This window comes from Magnolia sinica, chromosome 17 (genome assembly GCF_029962835.1).
Source record: "Magnolia sinica isolate HGM2019 chromosome 17, MsV1, whole genome shotgun sequence".
Classification (NCBI taxonomy): domain Eukaryota; kingdom Viridiplantae; phylum Streptophyta; class Magnoliopsida; order Magnoliales; family Magnoliaceae; genus Magnolia; species Magnolia sinica.
Genome location: NC_080589.1, coordinates 54,288,399 through 54,302,542, shown reverse-complemented (window position 1 = coordinate 54,302,542; position 14,144 = coordinate 54,288,399). Strand labels below are relative to the sequence as shown.

Below are 14,144 nucleotides of genomic sequence, written 5' to 3'. Positions count from 1 at the left end.
CAAAATCGGTTACGTATCGGCCGATACGTAACAGTAATGGTCGGTACCGTTATGTGATACGAGTCCGTAACGGTGACCCCCCTATTTTTTGGATTGTAACAGTCGTTACAAGTTACTGCCTCATAACGGCCGTTACTGCCTCGTGACGGTCAGGGCATAACAGTAAAAAAAATGGCTACTTTTTTTTGCTTTTTTGCGATTTTTCTCATTTTTTGGTACTTTTCTCTTCCAAAGTCTTCTTAAACCATTCAACTGCAAATTCCGACCACTCTTAGCTTGAATTTGAGGATCAAAACAAGTTATTTCAAAGATTTTGTTGAATCAAAGCTCAGTGGGCTATTTTTCGGAAAATCTTCAAAAATAGGTATGGATACCCTTTTTTTAAATCTCAGTTGTTATGGTTGAATATGATGCGTTATTCAAATTAGAATATGGGAATGTGCATTTTATAGATTATGCAACTGATTTTCTCTCTCTCCTTTTTTTTAAAAAATTTATTTTTTATTTTTGGACTATTTTCGACCTATTTTTAAAAATTAATAAAAATATATATTTTTTCAATATTTTTCTATTTTAATGGTTGCATATGATGTGTTAATCATAGTAGAAGTTGGGAGTCGTATTGGAAGATGATCAACAAATTATAAACAACACAACTCCATCACGATCTTCATGCAGCAGATTACTACCTAAATCTTAGGTATAGATATGCTCAATTATTTGTTACCGATAATGAAGTTCGTGTCAGGCTAAAGAATGTGATAAAGATATTAGAGTCTGACTTAGATACACAAATAAAGGCGTTGAATGAATTAGTTACATTTGGAAATCGCCAGGGTAGCTTTGGAGATGCTCTTGCACAACATGTAGTATCTAAGTTGCAATCAGTCGAATGGTGAATGAATTTCGGAGAGTGTACGAAGGCTCTTCAAAAAATTGCAGTAAAAGTTTTGAACCAGAAAACATCCTCTTCTAGCTGCGAAAGGAATTGGAGTTGTTTTGCACTTATTCATTCAAAGAATAGGAATAGATTGCAAACTAGGACGTTGAATAGACTTATCTTCATGCACTACAACATGAGGTTAAGAATGCGATAATATCATAGGAGCATTACAGGCGTCGGTGACACGGACTACTATCCAATAAACTTGGACAATATTTATGATGAGTACGACCCACTTCTACCTTAGTTGGAAGCAAAGGAAAAACAGATTGAAGAGGATAATGAAGAATTGAAAGTTGATAACCCAATAATGCGCACAGCGCAACAAGATAGTCGTGCAGCTATGTTGGACCCAGAAAGAGGGGCAGCTTTCATGCAAAGTCCGGCTCAATTTTAACGGAAGAGTACGAGCAGTAGTAACAGCGAGACCGAGTCAGATGATCATGCTGGTGGTGGTGATGACATCCCTGATGTTGGTCCCACTTTTGGTGTTGCTTAACACACCATACAGCCGTCTACAGATTGTGAGGCCAATGAACATCGACAAGGTACATGAGGTTGGACTTACAAGTGTACTGAGTCACAATACAGCCAGCAGGAGTTAGGCTAGGTTTAGTGGTGCACCAGGAGGTCCGAAACATCAACAGGCCCATGGTCCCGAGCATTATGATGGATATTCTTATGGTCAATGGGATTATAGTTATACCGAGCCTGTTCCGTCACATTCATGTTGGAGTAATCCTGATCCATATTCATATGATTATAGATATCTAGATCCAAATTCAAGTTACTCATCACACACATATTCTCAATCTCAAGATTCTCAACAGCCTGAGTACGGGCACCAGAACGGCTATTCGATGGGCACTAGTGGATATCCTTACTTGGGATCAGAGTCGTTGCCTAGTCAGGATCAAGCATCCTCTGGTTTCGTTGACCTGGTCTTTCCTTCTGACACTGGATATTATAGATATGCAGCACCTATTCCACAGTCGCAGCCTGATGTTGACGATGATGATGATGTAGAGGTGGAGGTCGAGCAACCATAACAAAGCAGATTTTCATTTTGGTGGTGAGTAGTGACTCGTGAATTTTATTGTGCTAACTGTGAGTATATATTTTTATTAAGGTAAGTATTATTATAAACTCATTAGTCCATTACCCACACATTCACCAAGTAAGCACACACTTGACACTGCCGAACTTGTACTTAAAATAACTCCCCTGACAACCAATCAAGTTGCAGGAGAGTACAGGAGACCACTACTATATATATATATATATATATATATATATATATATATATATATATATATATATATATATATATATATATATATATATATTCTTGACTTGAGGATGACAAGACAGGAATCACAGGATAGGAGGAGAAGTCTCTAACATGTTGAATATTTTAAAATAAAATGAACATTTTAATTTATGCAAGTCTAAAGACCTCACTCCTTAGGTATGTTAATAACTTAATATAGAATAATTATGAAAAATAATTGCAAACACCTACACATGTGAGATATTTTGATATTACATTCATTCTAATATATTTATCATTGATATTAGATAGTTAGAAAATTAAATATATGAGTTTTGTAGTCAATTCCAAGTTGTCAGGTTGATAAATTCATCAAACAACCCAATACAACTTCTCACCAAAGAGTAGACCATTACACCACCATAAACATGTTCAAAATTATAAATGAATGCATATTTGACATATTTAGAATATTCCGGATTTAATGGATATTTTTTCAGATTTTTCTGATTAAAAAATGACCGTTACAGGCACCATATTGGCCATTACGGCCTTGTATCCGTATAGGTGATGGTGGGGACCGTTACGCCCACCGTTACCACAACGGTACACCTTGCTTATTAGCAAACATGCTGACCAATTCACAGTTGACACCATCACATAAATAGCTTGCCACCAAGGCCTCCTTGAGGTGGCAAATTCTACTCTAGCATGGTTCAGTGTATAGGATTCACACATTGAGTGGGAGTTCGAATCTCAATATGATCCCCTTGCTAAAAAAAAATAATTTATGCTTCAGCAGCAATAAAACAAAATCATGCCTTCCCCATATAAACATTTCATCAGCCATTATCCAGCCATCAAACAAAGAACAAACCACCATAGGAGTCTACTGAATAATAGTGCCCAACAACATTATTGGCCACCTTAAACTCCTGATAAGTAACAAACTGAGTCAATGCTATTGAAAATGTAATGCTTCCACAATGAGATAGATGCTCCCGCAAAGATTTATAATTAAAAATATAAAAAGATCGTAGTTTCGTTGAAATACTAAGGTTGTCGTTGGTTGCCACAAATATCATGAAATTTCATGATATTTGGGGCAACCAAACACCTAAACCCTGACCCTCAACAAGTTGCTGGAAAGACAACAGGAACTCCTTCCTGAACAGTAGCACTGTAGCAGAGAGTAAGTGCTTACTTCACAAACTTTGCGACCGCAAATTGAGATGTGTAAGTAGCATATTAAGAGGCCTACAGAAACCAGGACAGGTGCCCGACAATAAGATCAGAGTCTAGCATCCGGAAATTCACGATCTGATTACTTCACACAGCAACCATCATGAAGGTTTGACAAAATAGGTAGTCAAATCAACTTTCGACCTTGTTTTGGTTTTTAGCCTGAACCCACCAAAATTTCCACCAATGCGTGTAAACTGATACAAGTTCAATGAGAGGCACATGACCTAGTCTTTAACATGCATCATCATTTAAACCCAACAGAAATAAAAAAGAAACTACTATTCAGCATTGAACTGAACAAATGGGTAGATCTGTAGAATATGACAAGTAACACAAGTAACCCGTACCTCACATAGTCAAAATTTTTCTTAGGCAGCCCAGAATTTGTAATAGATAATAACACGAGCAGGCGTAGGACACCAACAATTGGCTCCTGCTTATGGATCATTTCCTCGATGTACTCAAAACATCTGCAATCTTTTATCGTGTTAGTTCAAAAATAAAAAATTTAATCCTTGATAGTATTTACAAGAAGAATAAATCTCACAGCGGTAACATGTTAGCTTCAGGAGTCGGTAGAATAAGGGTCTGTAACAAGGGCCTTAATAGAGACTGAAATAGAGGATACTTTGAAAGCCAGTAAGCTCATTCCATGAAACAGGCCATATAGGTCCACCAAGGCCCACAGCATAGTCATTAAAAAAAATGTCCGCAACATAGGTTCTAGCAAAATAGAAATTCTCAGGAGATCTGCCAGAGGAAATTCACTGCATGTGTCAAACAGGCATATAGTGCAAGATCTGGTCCATGCATCAAGTGGCTCCATCCTAAGCAAGTCCTGGCCTTCAAATCCAGCAGGTCCAATCATCAAGTGGGTGACACATGCTTGAGAAAAATGGACAATTTGGAAAAATATGACCAATGGTCTACACTAGACATACACGTCTGGCCCGACCGATGAGTAGACATGCCTGATATTTGAGCCAGGGCATGCTCGCATGGCCCACCTGATGAATGGCCTGGATTTCTCACATGGATGCTAGGTTGAGAGATGTGGCACTAACTTCCATATGCAGTTCACTTAGCAGAAAGCAACTAAGCCTATTGCTGTTCAATCCATTCAGAATCATGTTAAGAAATTCTCACAGAATTAAGAGACAGAATGGATTCAGCTTACATGTCATAGCTCTGACCCTCCACAATCGTGTGCTCTATATCAAGTCGACCAAGGAATGATGACTTAGATGTAAAGGTAGACAAATGTTGAGCAAGATTTATGTGCCTCTGAGCAACAAAAAGCATCGGAAATAGACTTTAAAGAATTATGTGTGAGCACCCTAAGAAAAAACCATAAAAGATGTCATAGCATGTGCTTACAGTCATTTCCGGCAATGAGTTAAGCTTCCTGACAAAATCCTTCAGCTCAGATACTGTCTGTGTCTGTATCCATTATATGAAATTCATTATTTATGCTTCTTGAAAAAGTACTAAAAATATCCAAATCAATAAGAATAAAGAAGAAAATGATGTGATGTGTAAATATTTGGCCAAAAGGGGGATAAAGTGTAAATTTTAATGAATAATAGCAGTTCACATAATTCAACATGCATCATGGAAATTTTAATTGTAAGTGGAAACCTGAAATTACTCTATAATCTATGGAATATGGATAGTGTAAGCGCACTTATTTGTCAATCACGTGTCAGTGTGTCAATGAGTCAGTTGAGCCCTTGAAGCTGAAGACCGAAGAAACATGAAGACTTGGAGCATCAAGGAGTGAAGAAACGGGTATATTGAGGTGCTTTCGTGACCCTAATATTATAATTCTTTAGATCCAAAACAACCTTAGCCTCTAAATGATCCGTTCTCAAATAGGTAGACCTTTTGATGCAGGACAATTAACCACTTGCTCTAAAAGATCGAACTGATAGAGCATAGTGAATCAATCACTTTATCTCATAGCCCAAGCCCCACATCTTATGGGTTAGGACCTTGGCCGAACCCCCCTTGTGGGCCCCACTTCACATGGATTCCGCTTCGCATGAGCCACCAGCCTCACACAGGTGGGGCCGGCCTCACACGGGCTGCTCGCCCCGAGTGTACCCCCGCACTCCACAAGCCACCCCACTCGAGCCCGATGTGAAAATGCCCTTGCATTAATCACCCCCGATGAAGAGTATCAAACATGACACCTCCTGCTCTGATACCACTTTGATGCAGGACAATTAACCACTTGCTCTAAAAGCTTGAACTAATAGAACATGTCGAATCAATCCCTTTATCTCATAGCCCCAGCCTCACATCTTATGGGTTAGGACCTCAGCCGAAACCCCCCTCGTGGGCCCCACTTCACATGGGTTCCGCTTCACACAAGCCGCCCACCCCGAGTGTGCTCTTGCATCTCACATTACCTTGGTAACCTCATTAGTGCATCAAGTGCAGGGTAGCCGATTTAAGGAAGCAGAAGAAGATTGACTTCAAAGATCGGGAGAGCGATTGAGAAGGCAATTCATGATTGAATACGCTCTCAAGAAGGTGTTACAACAGGACTCAATCCAACCAACAAGGATCAATTTTAGAGTCTTTTGTATACTCTTTCCTTATGTAGGATTAAGTATAGAATTTGTAACATAAACTCGAATAGGTTCTTGTGTGAGACCGCCACTGGACATGGGTGTATACAGGTTAGTCTCCGTGGGAGCCTCTGGCGGGAGTATACATAGGTCCTTGGATTAAGACCATAGTGGATCTTGGTTAGCCGATAGAAAACCAAGTCTCCACGAGAGCCACTGACATAGGTGGAAATGTGTTCCACCAACACAGGTAATTACATATGGGTCTTCGTGTAGGACTGTCACGGACACGGATGTGTACGTGTAAGTTTGTGTTGAACATGTAAAATTATTTGTAAAGGTTAAAAGTGAACCTATTGAAAACCTCCAAGATAGTGAAAGCCAGTACACTTGTGGAGAGTACGTCCACTAGGAGTGGAGTAGGCAGTTAGCCGAACCACTATATATCCATGTGTTTACAATTGTGATTTGAGCATGCTATTTTCTATTTATTTCTATGTGTTGAATTGGTAAATGCTCTTGGATGCATGATTAGAATGAATGCTAGGTGCAAGGTGTTCCGTAACGGTAACGGTGGCTGCAACGGCCACCACCGTTACCTTTATGATACGGGGCATAACGGCTGTTACGGCCCCATAACGGCCGTTACTGTCTCTCTATTTTTATTTAATTGAAAAAAACCCCGAAAAACTTGTATCTAATATTGATTAAAAAGTATGAAAAACCTATATATGTCCCGTAATAGACCATTACTGGACTATTATGACCTTTATAGGGGATGTAACATGCCGTTAACGGCAATTACGAGTCATTTTTTTTCCATAACGGTTGTTACGGCCGATACGACCCCGTGACGTGTAACGGTTGCCACCGTTACCTTTACGTAACAGCCTTTACGGCACACCATGGCTAGGTGTTTAATTGATTGCACATGCTAGGATATCTATCTCACCCGCATAGACTAGTAGCTCAATGATGCAAGACACATGATTTAATGGTAGCATGCAACCTGGAGATTATGAAAGAGTCCATAAAGTAATTCAATTAACAGAAGATGCTAACCCACCAAGTAATTAAGAGTAAACGATAGAAAATAAAATCTGATTTAACCTAAATCACATGCCCGCATGCTAAGAAATCACATAAATCAATTAAAACTAGGCCCAATGTAAGGATATAACTTCCAATTTAAAATAGGCACGTTCCACACTCAAGGGACAGAGTTGTAGGTTTAATGATTAGGGTTAGGAAAGGAAAATTTTGAAATTTGAAAAATCAGCGTTTATGGAAATTGAGGATTTTGAAATTAGGATTTTTAGAAATTGAAAAAAAAAAAAAAGGAAATTAGGGATCTAAGGTTTAGGGTAGGGTTATGAATGGAGAATCAAGGGGTTTTGATGGGGAAGCAAGGGGAAATCAAAGGATTGAGTAGTTGTCCATACGGCCAACCTAGGGGCTCGTACATGTGGATTGTTGGATACAATTTTTTTGGGTCCTCAATGGTTGATTTCGGTTAGGGTTGATGTTGGATGATGAAAAGTTAAAGAAAAAGATTATTTGGATGGTCTTGGATAGGAAGGGAAGAAGGGAGAAAGTTTTTGAAAAAAATGCCTCCATTTGGATAGAAAGGAAGAGAGAATGAAGATGATAGATAAAAGCTTCGCACCTCCGTTGAATGAAGAATAGAATCACACCACACCCAAGCTCCAAATTACATGGAGTATTCTTCAAATCACATGAAGAAGAGAAAAAACAAAGCTTTTTTTTTTTTTTTTTTTCAAATTTATGGCACTAGGGCTTCACAAACCCATATTTCTCTTTTATAATATCAGAAAAGACCTTTTACAAAAAGACTCTCAAATAAGATTCCTAACATAAAGATGCTTAATAAATTAAAAGTTGTTCCTAACTACCTAATCTCAACACAAATATAAGGTATACCAAAAATAACGAAGCATGTAAACAATCTAAACAACTAAAGTATTTCGTAACTCATGGGGGTCTACAATCAAGATGTCCGATGACGATGATCCAACGGTCCGATCATCATGTACACCCAATCCAACGGTCTAATGTGTCCATCAAGCTCCTATATGCAGTCCACATGTATCTTCCTAGTGTGGGGTCTTCAAAGATGCATGAACATGATGCATGTGAGGTCTTCAACGTGGCTAGGAATGTGAATTGGGCAAAGTGAGCCCTATATAATGGTCGTCTAGCCATAAGGAGACTAGCTCAGCCCTCCTCCTCTAGTATAGTGTTCGGATGTCCTCATCACTCAATTAGTTGAATCATTTGTAGTCTATGTGCTTAGACCCTTGTGCCTTCAATATTCTTTTTTTTTTTCCTTTTTTTTAGAATTTTATTCCTAGGGTGATTTTGATCCCTCTTGGTTTTTATTGAATAAAAGTTTGAATTTAGCAAAAAAATCTCAACTTGAAACAAAGGTGGGCCAGAACTCAAAAGTAACAAAAAATCCATAAAAACTTCGGGTTTTTTTTTTTCTCAAACGCTAGTGTGGATTACAATGGAAATCCATGTATATGCACAAGAATTGTGCATTGAGATGGTTTTGTGGCGAAAAAAATTAACTTTCAAGTGAAAAATGAGGAAATTGGGAAATTCCTAATTTTCCATTTTCATATTAGAAAATGTGTTCTTCACTATTAAGTAATGTGGTTATTTATATATTAATCAATGTTGGAAAATCTATTGATTCGCTACAAATTTTGTATATTTATTTTATACTGATTTTTCAACAACATATGATTAGGACACTATACAATGGAAACTTATTATGTATAGTTGTTTTCTATAATATTTTGATTCCTACATATGCAAACATGCGTCTTTTAATATCTCCTAAAGTTTCATCGAGAAATTCCACCTTTCTCCCAACGTGTCCCCATTGTTTGAATTATCTCCAATATTATTGAAACATATCCAATATTATCGTCATCATCAACTTGGCGATACCAATAACACTGGTAGCAATACTGATAACGCCGGTAGTATTAGAACTCCCAAGCATCAACAATGTATTGCTAAGTACCGCCAACGAATCGATATCGCCAATATTTTCAATTGTGTAAATTCCAGGCATCACTTGTATTGCTAATGTATCGATATTGCCAATGTATCGCCAATATTGTCTACTGCGTAAATTCTAGGTGACGCTTGTATCACAAGTGTATCAGCGATATTTTAATAATATCGCCAACGTAGAGATATCACAGAAAGTTTGTTTATTAAAAAAAAAATCTATTTCAAATTTTTTATGAGCGCATTAATGTATGCGGTTTTCAATTTGTCATTGCTAATATTGATAATATCTCAATATTATCATTATTGCAACATGTGCGATATCAAGACCACAATTTTTTGTTTCCCTACCTGTTGTTGATGATTTCTTTGCAAAATATCATGAGTTGTTAACATTCTGCAATATCGATGGATGTTTGGATGGATGATTGGATGGTTAAATGGGATGGATGGGATGGTTAGACTGTTTCTTTCAACGACACGTGCTTTTAAGCCCCCATTAAATGGAAACTTATTTTGTATACATTCTTTTTGCAATTTTTTTTTATTCCCAAGTAAATATCCAACTATGTGTATTTTAGCATCTCCTGAAGTTTCATTGAAAGTCTACCATTTTTCCCATGTTTTCTCACATTTCTAGTCATCAGCGATATTATCGGCGATATCGATATTGTTTCCGTATCACTGACCAGCGAAACTTGTCCCTAATGTTTCCCTCAGGCAATAATATTTTTCTAAGTATCGGCGATACTGATACATGTTTTCGTATACCCAATCATCAATCCATGTAACAATAGAGATTCTCTAAAACCAAATACGAGCAAGGATAAGGGGTCCCCCTTCCTCAAAACTTGAAGTCTAAAATCTACTTGGGTTTTGAAATCAAGAGCTGTTAGTTAACTTAGTTTAATACGATTTATGGTGAAACATAACTTGGGCAGCAAAATTGACTTGAGAAGTACTATTATCATGCTTAAGAGCAGCAACCATTGACACACCCATAATCCGAATTTTGATTCGGTGGATCTGCCAAAACCAATTGTTCCCATAGTTGATTCCCATACCATACACAGTTACATAATTTAGTGATATCAATCATGCAAAGTAGTGCACTTTTGTCATTTTCTCGAAAATGTAAAATTATTACATGGATCATCTGACCATAAAGGACGGTGTGATTTCAATTTCCAAAAAAATTCAAGCACATGTTCTGACAAGGTACCTGAGCTCATGGGCTTAGGATTTTGTTCTTCCTCTAATCAAATTCTCCAATTTCAAAAAAATCAATAAGAAATATCTAGGGTTTGAACATCTACCTTACAGCTAGTTACTATCCCATTGATACTTTTACTGATCAAATCAAGAATGATCAGTCATATATCATCTTGTCAGATTATATAAATCGTCTGGCATTTGCATCTTGCATTGCAAGTCATTTAGAACTAATCGGGATTGGGCTTGCTTTAGGGGTGTGGATGGGCTGAGCTCGAGCCCAAGTTTCACGCCTAACAAATCAGTCGGCATTGCTTGGCCAGACCTGACTCTCCTCTGAAACAGGGTAGTTTCTCTTACTATTATGTTTGCCATATTATGTTTACAATAGTTCTCAACTATTTTATGTTGTTATAATTTTTTTTTTTATTATCATCCTATAGAATAACTACGGACGCGTATTCCATTTTACATCAAAGGCAGCAGGTGCTCAACTGAAAAAGATGGAGTTTTTGCAGGGACCAGTGTGCAGGTGGACCCAGAATTCGATGATTCATACCATTCATAGGGTTGTGCCCATTATGCATGGACCCTGCCCTCAATCGGACTATCTTAACCATCTAACAGGTGAACTGAATGGTTCGCATGTTTTAAGAACTAAAAAGGTTCACATTCAAAAAGAAAACAACTGTTGATCATTTTTGGGACATGATCCATACACGATGACTCCCACCAAATGAGTGACCTTGATCACGAAAAGGTCAAACTGCTATTTATACGAAGCATTCTAAATTCTTATTTATATAACCATGTAAGAAATGTTCGAAATTTCAACTCAATTCCACACTTTACTAAGTTTCTTTATGACTCATCTCAGCAGCTGAAAGCACACTCAGCCAAATTGACTTAATGGATATTGAACAGAGAAGCAATAAAGAAAAGACCAGAAAAAGCAATCACACTCCCCCCATCCCCACAAACACACATGCACATGTGTGCATGCATGCACATAAACACATTCCAGAAAACATAAAAAGTTCTTTAAGAATTACTTAAAGGGATAAAAGGGATAGTTAACTCATACTGGTGTATGAAAACTTTAGAATCATTTTTTTTTTTTTTATCTCAGCACCTGGCCCCCAGCCAAAATGGATAAATGAACAATTAGGTGACTTCCTAGCACAGAATAATGTGAGTTCCATCATATTGAAAATATTAATCAATTAAGCTCAATGATTTTCAGCCTCAGCATAAGCTCCATAATAGTAGGTAGGTTATCACACTTAGTATGAATGAGCATATGAAAACAAGATGAGCTTTTGAAAGTCCTATTAACTTACTGTAGTTGTCATTTCCGTATAATCCTGCTTCATTGACGTTGCCTTTTGACGCAGAACCTGCAATGATACTGCAGACAGCAACTAAAGACAGAGAACTCCAAAGGGAAAATGCAACCCAACCAAATGGACCATGAGGTAGCTGTAAGTTGATATGTTATGCATGGAAAGAATTGTGCAAATGACACTATAGAATAACATGGGCTGATAAAAAATAGAACAACCTGAACAACAACTTCGAAGTTGAGATCCCGTATCTCCTTGTATAGCTTATCACTGAAATAGACAAAAAAAAAAAAAAAAAAAAAAAAAAAAAAGACCAATGTAAACTAAATTAGATTAGGCTTGACAAATAAGGTGCCCCACAACTTCTGCCAAACTACGCAGGTCTCTCACTCTTTCCCTCTTTTTTTTTTCTTTTTTTGTTGGGGGCAGTGTTCTAAATATCGGTATCGCGTTACATATTGCATCCTTAGGATACAAATACGTATCGGTTATCGCACAGGATATATCGTTTGTATTGAGTAATTTATCGCACTTTTTGGGAAACATGGGGAAACATTTGAAAATAGTTTAATTTTTCAAAGAAACTTCAAGGATTGTTAAAAAAGACCTTAATGCACACTTTTAAATCATAACATTTCAAAAAAAAAAAAAAAAAGAGCACATAATAGGTTTCCTTCGTATAGGGTCCTAAGCTATTTGATAATCATTTCATCAAACACTCCTAAATATTTCGAAATTAGTCTCAATTGACAACTGGATGAGGGGAAATTTAATTGAGACTAATTTCGATATATATATATATATATATATATATATATATATATATATATATATATATATATATATATATATATATATATATATATATATATAATTAATTAATTTTTAATTAAAAAATGATTTTTATTTTCAAAAATTGACCAGGACTCAACAAATCAGTAGATCAACCCTCATACATGCTTGATTTCATGTTTGTAGTGCAAAATTGCAAGCAATTTGGGAGAAATTGAGGATATTTCGAATTTTTCCTAAATCGGACCACCTACACTCAAATTTTGAAATTAGAGTGTATGTGATTATCATTTCATCAAATACTCCTAAATACTTTGAAATTAGTCTCAACTGATAGCTGGCTGAAGGAAAATTTTAAGAGAAAAAAAAAATATGGAGAACATGAAGAACCAATGGATATTGAAATCAAAGCTCCAACTTCATGATTTTTCATGCAAAAAATGAAGAACCAATGGATTTATAACCATTTGACACTGAGTTAACATAATTCAACAAAAAAAAAAAGGATCGGAAATTGAAAATGCTCACCGGATCGAACATGTGGGATATATTAGCAGTACCTGTGCGTTTTGCATCGCACGGGTGGGATACAAGATATATCGGCTAATAACGTTGATATTTAAAACATTTTTTTTTTTTTTTTTTTTTGGGGGGGGGGGGGCATGGACAATTCATGGTTCCCAAGAAAAAATTTGACACAAACATTTACCCCAATTCTTTTCCGTTAGTTGTAATTAGATATTACTACAACAGGAAAAAAGCTACAAGAGGTAGGGGCTCACCCAATATTAAGTGTTCAATGTATCTACAGTATCGGCCATCAATATTAATATCGCACGGGTGCAATGCGAAATCCTAGAGGATTTCATGACAGTCTCCCATGTCAACAAAAATATTGCAGACATCATGAGATATATCACATCATTACCAATAACATGATAAATCACACATAGGGCCTCTATAATATTACTGTGTATCAACAATACTTCCAACAAAAAGAAGAAAATAAGAAGAAGAAAGGGAATAGAGAGAGGGGAGGTGGAATAGCTCTAAGAGAGAAGCCTCTAAACATCCCCACATCTTAGTTTTAGTAGGGTTTTCAGTAATGTGCTAGAAATTACGAAAATACCCCTCTCATGAAGTGACTTAAAGAGGGATATAACAATGGACCTAAAACACAATCCAAACATCCATATTGAAAGCCCAAAAGCCCAAGGGGCCTAAATGTTGGACCATTTACATTTAACACTTACCCTTTAAGCCGGAGCATAGATGTCATGCGCAGCTTGGATATAAGCCTTTCGACTTAGACTTTCCAAGAGCTTTGCTGGACAAATCTGCAATCTGATCATGGGACAAAATATATGGAGTCACAATTTCCATCTGAGAGATCTTATAGCGAATGAAGTGGCAATCGACCTCCATATGCTTTGTTCTCTCATGGGACAGTGGATTTTTAGCAATATGCATAGCAGCTTGATTGACACACTGTAAACGCATTGGAGTTTGAACCACATATCCCAATTCTTCCGTAAATGATTTTAGTCAAACAAGTTCACGAGTTGTGTGTGCCATGGATCTATATTTTGCTGCATCACTAAACTGCGCTACAACATTCTGCTTCTTCCTCTTCCATGTAACCACATTGCCACCAAGAAAAGTGCAGCGGCTTGTAGTTGACCAGCTAACATGTCTTGAACCCACATAATTTGCATTTGAATAAC

General features: G+C 37.0%; 1 protein-coding gene across 7 annotated transcripts in view; it reads right to left on the bottom strand.

Moving 5' to 3' along the window:
* LOC131230383 (vacuolar protein-sorting-associated protein 33 homolog) overlaps positions 1-14,144 on the bottom strand; it is a 103,897-nt gene that overhangs the window by 38,609 nt on the left and 51,144 nt on the right. For 6 of the 7 annotated variants that reach the window (XR_009164005.1, XM_058226275.1, XM_058226277.1 and 3 more), the window contains exons 11-15: positions 11,847-11,898; positions 11,626-11,682; positions 4,836-4,898; positions 4,636-4,742; positions 3,806-3,928 (exon numbers count right to left, since the gene is read on the bottom strand). Coding sequence is in view for 6 of the 7 variants with exons in the window: in XM_058226275.1 (XP_058082258.1) it covers positions 3,806-3,928; positions 4,636-4,742; positions 4,836-4,898; positions 11,626-11,682; positions 11,847-11,898 (402 nt within the window). In the remaining variant the exon portion in view is untranslated. The remainder of the gene's footprint in view (positions 1-3,805; positions 3,929-4,635; positions 4,743-4,835; positions 4,899-11,625; positions 11,683-11,846; positions 11,899-14,144) is intronic. The other variant, XM_058226276.1, reaches the window with a different exon arrangement.